The sequence below is a fragment of the Osmerus eperlanus genome, chromosome 22 (assembly GCF_963692335.1).
Source record: "Osmerus eperlanus chromosome 22, fOsmEpe2.1, whole genome shotgun sequence".
In the NCBI taxonomy this organism is placed as follows: Eukaryota; Metazoa; Chordata; class Actinopteri; order Osmeriformes; family Osmeridae; genus Osmerus; species Osmerus eperlanus.
The window spans coordinates 5,273,578-5,287,526 of record NC_085039.1 but is presented as its reverse complement, the minus strand read 5'-3'; the positions used below and the strand labels follow the sequence as shown (position 1 = coordinate 5,287,526).

The 13,949-nt window shown below is 42.2% G+C and overlaps 1 protein-coding gene across 1 annotated transcript in view; it reads left to right on the top strand.

Moving 5' to 3' along the window:
* The window catches only part of LOC134008710 (heterogeneous nuclear ribonucleoprotein L-like), a 56,912-nt gene extending 43,440 nt beyond the window's left edge, over positions 1–13,472 (top strand). The window contains exons 7-13 of the mRNA XM_062448213.1: positions 5,633–5,704; positions 6,558–6,772; positions 8,194–8,315; positions 10,437–10,638; positions 10,919–10,976; positions 11,137–11,235; positions 12,149–13,472. Coding sequence (XP_062304197.1) covers positions 5,633–5,704; positions 6,558–6,772; positions 8,194–8,315; positions 10,437–10,638; positions 10,919–10,976; positions 11,137–11,235; positions 12,149–12,204 — 824 coding nt within the window. The 3' untranslated portion in view covers positions 12,205–13,472. The remainder of the gene's footprint in view (positions 1–5,632; positions 5,705–6,557; positions 6,773–8,193; positions 8,316–10,436; positions 10,639–10,918; positions 10,977–11,136; positions 11,236–12,148) is intronic.
* The last annotated feature ends 477 nt before the right edge of the window (positions 13,473–13,949 follow it).

Here is a 13,949-nt window from a genome sequence, read left to right as displayed (position 1 = left end):
GAAACGACCGGCGAGAGTAGCCGCTTGCAGTCGGGGAGGAGTTGAAAACGGCTCTGTAAAGTCGGACATTCCAGCTTCTCGTGGTTTGCTGCGTTGACGTCAGTCATGGCCGATCAAGCGCTGTTTGCTTACTTTACTTTATTTATAATTAAACTTAGTCTTTCCGTTAGTGAAGAGGCGGACTAAAACCCTTTCTTCAACACATTTTTTATTCAATTAAACTGTTTGGTCCGGATTTGAGCGTTGGCGAAACTGAAGGTGTCAGAATAATTACAAAACACGAGTCAAAGTTGTCGTGTGTGAGTCTGGCCAATCATGAAATAGCTGTGTCGTCATTTGAACCCGTGCAGTTGCTCTTGAGAAAATGCGCTCGGCTACACAGCCGGCAGTTCTCGAATCGATCTCACGGTACTTTGATGGCTACGTCACAGTGACCTAGCCTCGGCGCCGTCTCAAGTCGGACAAAAAGTCTAACCAGAATTCACTGTTTCAAGTAAGCCGCCTGCAGCCGGCTGCAGCGCTGCATGAAGTCAGGTCATGTCGAACGCACCTAATGGATGTATCGCAATGGCTGTAGCCCCGTTGCTGTAAGATGCCTCGTATTTGCCCATTCTCATCTGATAACCCTGGTTTGCAGAGGTACACACTCATTTCAATGAGGGGAAAGGCGGATATCGCGCACGCCATAACACCAACAGCAGAACGGTTATCCAAATAACAAAGAAGTGTACAACACTCACGTTACAGCATGTGTATTCACACACATACTTGATGCTATCTACCTTTCCATTAGCGACACTAACTCAGCTGTTAGCTGCAGAGCTAATGTTACAGCCACATTCTAAGGGTAGCAAGCTAGGTAACCATATACAGTAAAGCTACAAAATGATATAGCGTTAGTTAACTTACTTGTCCGAGGTTAGTAGCTGGACGAAGGAGAGTTAGTACTGATCCAGAATTTAATTTCAGCAAGGCCAGTTTTGTATTGGCTCAAATTGAAGAAACAGTCGTGGCTGAAGTGTTTGGCGCACATACAAAACAAATGCGCCTACAACAGAAGTTGTGCAGGCGCATTTCCAGAGAAAATAAAATTAAGACACTGGGTCTTCAGAGGCTCGGATGAAGGAACTGTAAAAAGATTTTTGTTTTCCTTTGTACACCCAAACTGAGCAAATGTAATGTTTCGTTCGTTTGCAAGCCATGATGTCTCTCGAGGATAAAAATACTTGCACGGTCTTAGCTCAGTTTCTTATGGGCGGGTCAGATTCTCTGGGTGGGCAAAGCAGAGAGGGGAGGTAACCTTCCTCCTTGTGACGTCACAAAGAGGAGATTTTCAAACAGAGCAATTGAGCCTTCATTTTCTCAAAGGCGGAGAAGAACACCCGGGGCTTGGTTTACACCTATCAAAAATTCTAGCCACTGGGGGACCAAAGGCAGGCTAGAGGAACTTATATTAATGTTAAATAACCTCCTAAAGTGAAGTTTTCATGTCATGTCACCTTTAAAATACTTTGTCCATGTGCAAGCTGATTTTGATGTCAGTAACTTGTTTTTTCAGCACTCAGTTCTCCTGGTCTTTTGACCTCAATACTATACTAGACATACAGCACCGTCATGTGAAAACTATTATATATATTTTTATTTTATTCAGTCAGACAAACTGTTAAAAAAACATGAATTCCTTTAGACATGTCTAAGGAAGTCCCTCTGAGTGCACCAATGAACGAACATGCACACATCCAATCACATCCTTACAATTGGTCCTTTTGATCTCCTGATATCAGGCTACCTTTTAAGTGCTGTGAAAAGACTATGTTGAAAGACCCAAGATCCAATACCAATTTTCCTCCAGGTGGCTGCATTGCAACGGTTTTCCGAATGGTTTGCAGTTCGACCATTTTGAATGGACAACAGGAGCTTTTCGAAGCAGTCCGAGGCGCTTTAATCACAGAAATAAATAAACTCTGTGGCTATAATGATATTCATATGAATGGGGAGTGTGGGGGTCTTAATCAAGCATAAAACCGCATGAGGCTTCACCTTGATTAAACAGTGCTCAAACAGTGTGATTGACCAAATTCCCATTCTCTCCCCCCACAAATGGAGGGTAAACAGAGTCTTATCACCCGCAAGCCAGGGCTGCTTTCCAATCGATTGCTTTCCACCTCGCACTGGATATGAAGGTCTGTTTGACTTTGACGGCATTGAGGATTGCTCAAGTCCAGGTGGAAGATCTGCAAAGTGGCTTGACCGTTGTATGTGGGGTTTTCTTTATTGACAGTTGTTGAAGAAGACCAATGTAGCAGGCCAAATGCAAAAAGAATTACACAGTGTTGATACAACACTGAGTGTTAGTGTACCATCTCGCCGAGGATCGTGAACACATTTTCATTAATGTCTGTGTCAGTCAGGGCCGATATCATTGCTATAATATCAGCAAAGCTCTCAACATGTAAAAAAAGTGATGTAAAAAAAGTGAATTGGCAGTTTCCTCCTTCTCTTCAGCTACCGCCAACATTTCGACACTGTAGCATGCAATATTTCATTCATAGGTGCTGCCTATGAATGAATTAGTCAAAAGCAGTCGATTCAAGTTGAACCACCAATCAGAGGCTTTAACCCGCCCCCTGACTTGGTGACGGGTGACGAAAGATTTATTTTGCTGCAGCAAACACCGTGGATACTATGGAACGCCGAGTTAGTCCAAATTAAATATATACATAGTTAAATAAATACATAAATAAATATGGCTATGAAATAAACCCTGAAATGTATGGAACGCCGAGTTTGTTTAAATTAAATAGGTAAATAAATAGATAAATACATACATAAATAAATATGACTATGAAATAAACCCTGAAATTACAAAAGATGGCAATAAATATATAAATATAGCATCATATAATTATATAGCTGAATCCATTTACCTACATCAATAAATAAATACATTTATTTATTTCAAAATGAAGTTTTTGAAAAAACAAAATGTATTTATTTCATGGGACTTTTATTTCCTAATGCCACATTTATTTATTTTTTGAGACTTTTATTTCCTAATGCCACATATTTCCGAGCACCACATTTATTTCTGTGCTGTATTTATTTCCAGTCTCACATGCAAACTAGAGGGGCGTGGTTATCTTCAGACCAACGCAGCTGCAGAAGATCGAAGGCAGATAGGGACACCTAGATTCGGTATATGATGGAAGACATTAGTCGTGTCAGAGATTGCATGCTGGCCTTATAGATCAAATTGATCAGCATGGCTTGTCAGGAGATATTATTTTGGCACACATTGTAGATTTTGTAGAGGTACTTGGGCGGATAAGTGCTCTACAGAACATAGATATTGAAGTCTTAAATAGTTTGAGACTTATTGAGCACCGTGTTTGTGTGCAAGACGGCAAGTGTAGAAAGCCACAACAAGAATCTTGTGGCTATAGCCTATCATTTTATTTTGACTAATTAAACTAATTCAAGTCTGGTTTGGGACTTTAAGTCCAGCTTTTTTGAGCGGCCTTTATGGAACAGGCCTCAGACTCCTAAACTGCTCAAAATTGTCGTGCTGGTCATGTTTCCGTCACGACAGCCACTAAAAACACCTCAGCGCATTCGGTAATTCCTAAGTCAACCTCCCTAAGTGACCAGAAATTCTTGCAGTGACGTCACCTCAACATTTTCGAACGCGCTGAGAAGGTGTTTTTAGTGCCTATCATGTTGGAAACATGTCAACTGCCATTATTGGACCCTCTATATCCTTTTTTTCTTTTGGTACACTACCACTGGCCATCATGCCCTTATTGACATCAATTGGGGTGACCTTTCTATTTATTTTGGAGTGCTACAGTATGTCCTGCTGCAACAGTTTATTCAGCTTTTTAACATCTTATTCCAGGTTATGTAAACAAACTTAAACTGGTTATAAACTAGGTTTTGAAAGTAATTCAAAAGTAATGGAAAGTAATCAGATGACATTACTGAGTCTGGGTAATCCAAAAGTTACTGATTACAATTGTGGATGGGTAACTAGTAACTGTAACGGATTACATTTAAAAAGTAACCTACCCAACCCTGGTTGACGTTGTGACGTTAGCTTGTTAAAGCTCAGGTTAAAGCATGTTATTGTTCTATATTTTCTCTCTCAACTTTCTCTCCATAATTCTCTCTCTCTCTCCCTTTATCTTTTATCTCTCTTACATGTCCTCTTTTCTCTCGCGCACTCCCTTTTCTTCCTTCCTCTCTTCCTCCGCCACTCTGTCAGGTAAAATGAAGACACAACCTGCTGGCTCTGTTCGAGCTTCAAGGTTACATTGCGTTTAATCCCTTCCCCTCTCCTCCCTCCACCAATATATAATTTTTTGTACAAATATGGCAACCCACTAAGGCCCACCGGTTCCAGCCTGCCTTACTGCTCGTTTTGTAGCAATTAGCATGGCTCTGCATGAGCTCCCTCCCCCGTGCGCTGTCGTAGCCAGCGAAAGGGGGAGAGTCTGTTCTTTTAACTCAGCGATGTATCTTCAGTTCGTGTCGGCGTACCGGTGCACTTGTTCTCCGCATTGTTCCTTTCCGTCAGACGAATTCGAAATGATGTAGCGCCGACGGTTTGAGGCGTTGTGCTCGCGGGCTTAATGCTACACACACAGACGCACGCATGGACACATTATACACACACACACACAATTCACAAGGAGGCTTGTTCCATATCTAAAATCCCTATTTCAAGCCCAATGTTGAATGACCTAACGGCATAATTTTCCTTTTGTATCTTACTGCAGTTAAGAATATGATAGAAAAGCAGCAAAATGGAACATTATGAATAGCCTACTGTGCTTCAATCCACCTCCAACACCACCCACCCCTTTTTAAAAGGGGTGGGTGGTTTAAAACTCCTTCATTTTAGATTATGTTTATTTGATGAATAAGCAATGCCAATGTGGTAAGAGATTTTACAGTGTACAAAACGTGGCCTCCACATTTCTGAAACCATAGTCTATAGAGCAACATTAGGGAGCCTGACATAAAAGCAATCACTTCACTCTGGATGACTACATCATAGTTGGATAGCATGTATTTTTTTTCATTGTTAATTGTCTTTTTTCTTGGTCACCCTAAGCGGATTACTGTACATTGAAAGGAGTGATTAATATACCTTTTTCCAATCCCCCTCACCCCCCTCGTCTGGTCAAGGTTTCTTCCCCAGGCCATTGAACTGCAACCGTGACATTTTAACAGTCTCACATGGCCTTCTTGAAACCTTTGCTGTTTGCTCCTAAATCACTCAACTCAACTGAGGGAGTCATTTGCGTTTTTGTAGTGATTTGTGGGGCACAAAGTCAAATCCCAGTCTTGAACTGAATGTCATTAGTGTCATCAATAGCTTGAAAATATTGTTTGGAATGGGGTTGTGTGTCTCTCGTTTGTTTTATGATTCTTGTGTGTGTGCATATGTGTGTAGGTGGGTGTGTGTGTGTTAGTTTTTCTGACATCACCAAGTGTGTGCTAATAAAAAAAATTGTGCAGCCATTGTGTGTGCGTGTGTTTATGGATGGATGGAGGTAGTTGTGCCAATGGCACCAGCAGCAGTCAGCTCTCATTTGCCTGATTGTGCTGTGCTGGGTACTTTGTGTTGCAGAGCGAGGAAAAGGGAGGCAGCGACAGGCCATACTAGGGGAACACCCTTCCTCCTACAATGACAACGGCTATGGTCAGTGTATCTTTTCCTCTTTTTTATGTCCCCCCGCCCCCTCCCATCCTACCCCCACCCCCCTGGCCATGAATGCCGTTTTGCAGCTGGGCGGTGGCGTAGCACGGTAATTAAACTCCATCACCCAGAGACACTTGCATCTGGATGAAGAGGTTGGACAGAGGATAAAACAGAAGGAGAGAGAGAGAGAGCGGGAGGGTTACAGTCTGGAGGGAGACAGTGGGGAATAAATCGAGTGGATTAGATAGTAGCAAGGGGAGGAGAGGGCACAATGTAATGCTCACCGCCTGGTCTTGTTAAAATGAGCAAAACCTGCATGTGAAGAGTTGTGTGATATCAAAAAAAAGAACTGAAAGGGAAAACAGCCCTGTGATTTGACATTGGCCTACACATGTGGAAATGTGTTTCTCTTTTACTGAGGGTTTGTGTGAGTTGTTGGCATTGTCATCTGCATCCTACCTGTGTTTGCCTCTGCCTTTCATTCCATTTATCTTTTCCACAATCTCTTGACTTGCCTTTCTGTGTCTCTCACTATTAGTCTCCTCCACCTTTTCACGCCCACCCTCTCATCACATCCCTGCTTTGTCAAATCCTCCCCCGCTATTTCTTCTGCTGTCTCCCTCAGTCTTACAGTCTTTCCTTGCTGTCTTTCTGTCTTTCTGCCTTTCTCTCCCTGTCTCCCTGTCTTTCTCTGTGTCCCTGTCTTTCTCTGTCCCTCTCTCTCTCCCTGTCTCTTCTCTCTGTTTCCCTGACTCTGTCTCTCTTTCTCATGTGTTTCTCTGTATATATATATATATGTATGTATATAAGTCCCTAGCTCACGCTCTGCCTTGCTCTCCTCGTCTTGACCCAGGATCACACTGCCCCCTACTGCCCTTGCCAAGCAACAACAGGTACAAGAGGAGCTCCCACGACATGCCCGAAGTGGTGGCCTACCCGCTGCCCCAGACCTCGTCTTACATGAGCCACACCTCCAGCTCCGTCGCCATGGTGAGCGGCCTGCATGCAGCCAAGATGAACTGCACGCGCATCTTCAACCTCTTCTGCTTGTATGGGAACATCGAAAAGGTCAGTGGCAAGGAATTAATTAAATAACCTTTGAGACTATTACGTTGAATTTCAAAATCTATCACAGTAAGCTTTGTTTACAAACGCCCAATTGAAATCAAAATTTGATTGTGTTGTTTTTGGATGAACGGTTGTTGGAGCTGTTTGAACATGTCAGAGAACAAAACTAGAGATGTGAAGTCTTTATTTATATCCTTATTTAAATAAGGATATGGGGGTTACATTTGACATTTTCTTCATTTAGCAGATGCTTTTATCCAAAGCGACATACAAATAGTACAAGTAGTGCACAAATAGTGCGCCACACAAATAGTTATAAAGCTTTGATTGAGGATGCAGTGGCACCACCAGGGGGGGGGGCCAGAGGGGGCCACGGCCACCCTGATACAATCGCTGGACCCTCCACTGCCCCCCCCCCCCTTTTACTACTCAAAATATTAACTGTACCGGTATCAGTCTATGATCTCAGATAATTTGTACCATTAATTGTAAAATAAGAAACCAAAGTATATCCGTAAGCAATTCCTTAACTCTCAACAGCATAATAGAATTTCTGAAATTCAGATATGGCTTTTGATTTTGGTGTGCCACCCAGGGGCGTCGTTAGACCCTTTTTACTGGGGCACATGCCCCAGTATAAATCTGCTGTGCCCCAGTAAAATCCAAAGTTTGAGTTTTAACAATTTTCTTTATTAGTAAGTGCATCAATTTAGATTGGTAATAATAATCCCGGAAAAAATAAATGCAGTATCCCAATCAACGCTTGTAAAAGTGTTGATTGGAAAAGATTGTAAAAGTTTTTGAAAACAAAAACCGATGCACAAAGAATTCCATGGCAGCGCGCTCTTCTGAGCTTGCCAAATAGCCACTGCAGCACGCACACAGAAGTCAAGGTGTCGGTCTCGTCACACAAGTCATAATTGAGGTAGGCTAAGAAAACATTACAAAACTAAAGATAGTTTCTAAATAGTAGGCCTACTGCCTCATCTTATCTTTACTAAAACATAAAAACAATATTACATGAAGCTCAAAAAAACAGTATTTGCGCTCAAATGAATGCGGAAAAAATGTGCGCTCGCATTAGATATTTATGTCCCTGCCAAAGCTGATATCAAACTTGCGTCCCTGAACTGTTGTATAGTGGTAAGCAAGGGGAGTTTCTGTAGCCTAGTAGTGCATTGTGCACAGCAAGCTTGAAAGAAAAAAAAGGGATATGAATAGGGTCCTGTGCCCCAGTAGAGGTTTATGTCTAACAACGCCTCTGGTGCCACCCCAAGATTTTCAGTGGCGCCCTCCTGCCTACCCCTATGAAAGATTTCTGGGGACGCCACTGTGAGCGAGGCCCTAAGCACAGTAGAAGTGTTTCCTTTTTGACAGATTTGAACTGATGCCTTGGTTGGGGGGGTTACGCTTCTCCACAGGTTAAGTTCATGAAGAGCGTGCCCGGCACGGCGCTGGTGGAGATGGGAGATGAGTATGCGGTGGACCGAGCCATCACACACCTCAACAGCATCAAGGTGTTTACCAAGAGGCTGAACGTCTGGTGAGTGGAGCCGTGCAACTTTACGTGTGCTCCCCATGCCTCCATACACACACCTTCACAAACACAGGCCTTCACACACACGCAAACAGAAAATGTTTACTCCTCGACAGGTCTGCAAACACCTTTGTAAACCGAGATTTGTTAAAATGTTTGTTAACCGAGACCGCAGGTCGAGGTTTACAAACAAATCGTTTTAACAAATCGAGGCGACAAAGCGTTTGCTGACCTGTCGAGGAGTAAACATTTGGTTTCTTATATACTACAACAATACGTGGGAAGATCACAAATCAAACAGGTCGAATCTGGAGCAGACGCCATGTTGTCAGAGCAATCAGCTGCACTTGCACTGGTGACGTCACTACATCTCCAAGGCAAAATATCAACAACATCTATTCGTCTTCTGTCTGCTTCAGATACTTCTTTAAAACGGGAAGCGATTGCGGGGCGTTTGCGGACCTGTGCAAAAAACATATATATATTTTTTTTTTTTGCAATTTAGGCTACTTTGTTGCCGAGCAGATGCCACGTTGTTAAGGTCAATGGCTACATCTCCAAGGCAACCGCTTGTTGCTAGGTCCGTAAAAACGTTTATTTACCTCTGCAAACTTTCAGGAGGTATATAAACGGATTTATTAAATTTTAAGGACGTCTTCTGGACCAATAGGAACAGCGTATTGGTCCAATTATTACACTAGTATATAAGAAACAGACGTACACACACACGCAAACATACATACACATACACATGCCTCCATAGACACACACGCAAACGTAAATACACACACGCAAACGTAAATACACACACGCAAACATACACACAAATACGCACACTCCTCCCTACACAGAGAGGGATTTTTGAAGCTAGAAATACAGATGAGACAACAAGACCGCAAAATCCCACTGGCCTCCCCAGACTGGGCTTTTCAAAGGCTCGACGAGTGCGCTGTCCTTTGGAAATAGAAAGCTTCATCCATCAGAATAATTCATTGGTTTCAGCCGCGCATTTGGTTGAGTCGGGGTACGTCCACAACTGAAAAAACCCTGCCTCAAGGATTTCAAACAGCATTTCATTACAGCTGTGATAGGCTTGCATAGGCATACACACACGCAGACTTGCAAATACACTAAAATAGTTGTACACACATTCAATCCCACAATCCCACAGACATGTGAATACACACACATATAACACATGCCCCCTCCCGAACTTTGTCCTTGAGTATTTTATACACACATTATCTTCAGGGCCCTGCAGTAATCCATGTCTTATTTTGGTGTGAATGAAAAAGCCAGAAGGACATTTCTTAAATCTCCTGCCCCAAGGGGTGTTAGCTCAGTGTCTCAGTGTGAACACACACTCTCACTATTACACAGGGCATCTTTCTCCCTCTCTCTTTCACTCTCACTGTCTCTCTTTTTCTCTCTTTCTATCTTCCCCTCGCGAGACAATTTGTTTAATGAAGCTACCTAAGTATACCTACACCCTTCCCTCTTTTTGTATCTCCTTTCTATCACTCTCAGCCTGCTCATTCATCCATCCCCACCACCGTGTTATTTTCCCTTCCTTCCTTACGTCCTTCTTCTCTCCCTCTTTCTTTCTTTCTTTCTTTTTTCCTTCCTTCCTTCCTTCTCTTCCTTTCCTTTCCTTTCCTTCCTTCCTTCCTTTGCTCTCTCTCACTCTCCCCCCATCCCTCCCTCCCCCCTTCCTTCCTTCCTTCCTTAATCCCTCCCTCCCTACTTCCTTCCTTCCATCCTTCCTTTGTCAGGAAACCAAGTGTGGACCCAAAAGCAGACTCCTCTGATGCTCAAAATATGTGTCTTTCCTTTTTTTATTGGCAGTAGAAAATATACAAAAAGCAGAATGCAAAAGCATAACCGAGGAACTCTAATGTACACTGTGGCATGTGAGAAAAACTAAGCACAGAACTAAGAAACCAAGTGCCACTGAAAAAGCACAAACAACAAACAAGGCACAGGTGAAAACTATATGTCCTAAGGAGAACAGATTAACAGAACCAAAACCAATAAAACACAGCGAGGGCCTCTGGTGGCCAACAAAGGGTCACAACCCTGACATCCTTCCTTCCTTCTCTCCCTCCATCCCTCCCTCTCTCCCCCCAGTGTGTCCAAGCAGCATGCGGTCATCCCCAGCCAGGTGTTTGAGCTGGAGGATGGCAGCAGTAGCTACAAGGACTTCGCCATGACGCGCAACAACCGCTTCAGCAGTGCCGGCCAGGCGTCCAAGAACATCATCCAGCCCCCTGCTGCCGTGCTACACTTCTACAATGTCCCACCCTGCGTCACACAGGACCAGCTGCAGAGGGTGAGGCAGCTGTGTGTGTGTGTGAGTGTGTGTGAGTTTGGAACCAGAGCTGTTGAGGTGTGGCTCTGTGGCTCTCCAAACCAGTTTCATAAGTTGAGGGTTGACTAAAAATATATTTGGCATTATGGGGAATGGTGTGTATGCGTGTTCTACAAACCCAATTCAGAAAGCCACACTGCCCCTTTTGTTTGACATTTATAATAAATGTTGCCATCTAGTACCATTGTTATATATCTGCAATACTGATTAAACAATGTATGTATCCCCCCCCCTCCCCCAGTTATGTACAGAACATGATGTACCAGCATTCATCAAATTCAAAGTGTTCGACGCAAAACGTAAGAGCAAACTTTAATCTTATTTATGTCAAATGTTATTGAATCAAAGTATTATTGTGCTTGTGCCTGTAATAATGTGTCATTGGTACATTTTGAGGTCCTGTTGTGAAAAAAATCCTTATGTTCAAGAAAATGTGACAGATTTGGTCTTTCCTTGCAGCCAGCTCCAAAACCATCTCAGGATTATTAGAATTTGACAACAAGACGCATGCAGTGGAAGTTCTAACAGTCCTAAACCACCACCAGATCAGAATACCAAGTAAGTAGAATTGTCTGTGAATAAACACATTGTTTATTAATAATTTAACTTATTTTGCTGTCTCTGTCTGTTTTTTGTGTCTTTTTGTCACTTAAGAGGGTATAAAAGCAGGACATCCTTTGCATAAAGTTATTTTTAAATCCTCTGCTGAAGAAAGAAATTGGGTTGTGATGTTGATAAGTAATAATATTAGATGGATAGTTGAAATAAAGTGTAAAGTGTAGAGAATTCATGTCATCAGACTAACCTAACAAGTTTGGATGGTGAACAAAAGCCATAACAATGAAAGAAACATTGGAATTCAACACAGCACTGCTTTAAAATACCCCTACTGTAAAACGACTATTTCCACAAAGAGAAAGTGTTTCTTTAGCACAAAAAGACAAAGCCTTTAAAAGTCTTTCTAACAAACTATTGTGTGTTTTCAGTGTATTTGTTTGCTGAGAGGGGTGGAAATTAGGGTTTTTTGTTTCGAGTTTGTTTTCTCAAATAATAATGCCTTCTATATTACGTTTGTACCAAGCTCCTTGGTGGTAGACATGAGTTCAACTTAAAAGAAGAGGAAGTTGTGATTTTCAGGGGGGAAATATATATTTTATTAGCACAAACACCTTACTTATGCCTATTCCTATTTGGGTATAGGCTAAGTAGGCTGTGTGAAATAACAAATGTCTTCAAATACAGTATTAAAAAAGATAAGACCAGACTGAAATATTGACTCATAGCTTTTTTCTATTGCTATTTTTCCATTTCATTTGAGTGCATAGGTAGGCTATTCCTTGAGGGAAAAGGATTTTCATTTGAGTTTCATGGAAATGTAATTTGTTCAAGCTGTGGTGTTTACACTGTATCTCACTGGTTTCATCATCTCTTTTGCTCCATTTCCTTTTCATGTACCCTTGATCACCCTCAGATGGCTCAAATCCATACACCCTCAAGCTCTGCTTCTCCACCTCTTCACATCTTTGAGGCCACACATCCTAAACTGCCACCGTGCTATCCTGCTGTTTGCCAGAAACACGTGGAAAGGAGAATCAAAAAAAGAGGGGGACACCATAAAAAGGGATAGGAAGCAAGTCAGGACAGAATTTCGTTAAACCAAGAATGCCAAGGCAAACAAAAAAAAAGATGTAAGATCATTTTTTGGTTCCTACATCTGAACAATGTCAATGGATTATAGTTTTTTGTGTTTAGTTTTTTCCCAACTTGTTTACATGGACTACTCTGAGTAGTGGTTGAACTGATGGTTGTGTTCAAGAGGAAAGACTGAAAAGAGAACAAAAAAAGCCCCATAAGGCGGCGCCGTTGGACGCTACAGTGGATCTGATGTTGTTTTTGTTTTGTTGTGCTGACCTGACAAGAACCGAATAAAGACCTCTATCTTTTTTGTGCCCTACTCCACTGATAAAAGACAAAGTGACTTACCTACATTTCATTTTTCATTCCTAAGATGATGTCAATGGCTGGTGGCCAGTGGTGCAACTTTCAGAGCATTCTCAAAGTTGAATCTTGTGATGAGCGACCAGCGTTTTTTCTGGATAGTTTTCCTCTGGTGGTGGTGTGCCACTATCTACAAAACAGCTTCCACATTTGCTAATTTTAGCTTGGTCAGCTAAATCCAAAACAGGCCAAATGTATTTTCAAGTGGTGGAAATATCACTTCGGAAAACACTGGTACATTATGAAGATGCGTGTGCCTAACTCTGCAATAGAAGAGATTACTCAGTGCTTGTTAAAGACAAACCTGTGTTTTAGATCACAGTATATTGTGTATATATATGTATAGCAACTTGACTTTTTAAGGTGCACTTAAACAGAATTCAAAAGCTCATTTGCAGTTGAAACACGCGCTGTGAACGAGCAGAACATTTAAGGCCTCACCAAGTGCATCCGTAATCTCTATTTGTGTCTACGGTGAGCTGTGCCACTTAACAGTCTCATCCACAGGCCAGTATGAAACTGTGTTCAGGACTGAATAGAACATAGAAGGTTTTCAACAGAGATTTGCTCTGTCAGCAGAAGTGTACCATGTCAACAGAAGTGTACTCTTATCAAACAAGAGTGTGCGTGCTAAGTCTCACACTGACCTCCGTTACAAGCCATTTCTTACGAGGGTTGTGTGTTGTGTGTTCCCACTTGTCCGTGTTCCTATGTTTGTACTAGGCACATGACCAAACCACATCTGAAAGTCCACTGTGAGCATGTTCAGTCATTAAAACATTTGACAGTCAATAGACCATCTATCTAATCTATCTACATTCTTCATTCTTTCTATGAAAGGTTTAGGATGTTTTTTTGCTGTTGTTAAATTGAAGAAAATAATATATATACAGCTATGTATTAGTATGTAATACACAGTTGTTGGAGATGGTTCATAGCCCAACGAATAGACACATTTGTTGAAGAGCAGACATCTTCAGTGCTTTTGGTTGAAAAAAAATCTCCATTTATGGCTTAAAGGATAGGGTATATAAATGTCAACCATGCGTATATCTGCTGCTCTCCACCACTTGGAGCAACGTCACTTTGATGATCCAGGCCTCCGACTCACGCCTCTCTGGTCTTGACGGTCTGCTTGAGGAGTCTGTGGGGGTAAACACAGCTGTGTCATTGGAGGACGGAACTCCCTCAGCATGGTGGCTCGGTTCAGTGAAGCACAGGGGGCCAAGCAACAGACCCACATCTTTTTGTCAGTCAGTTAGAATACGCATGCT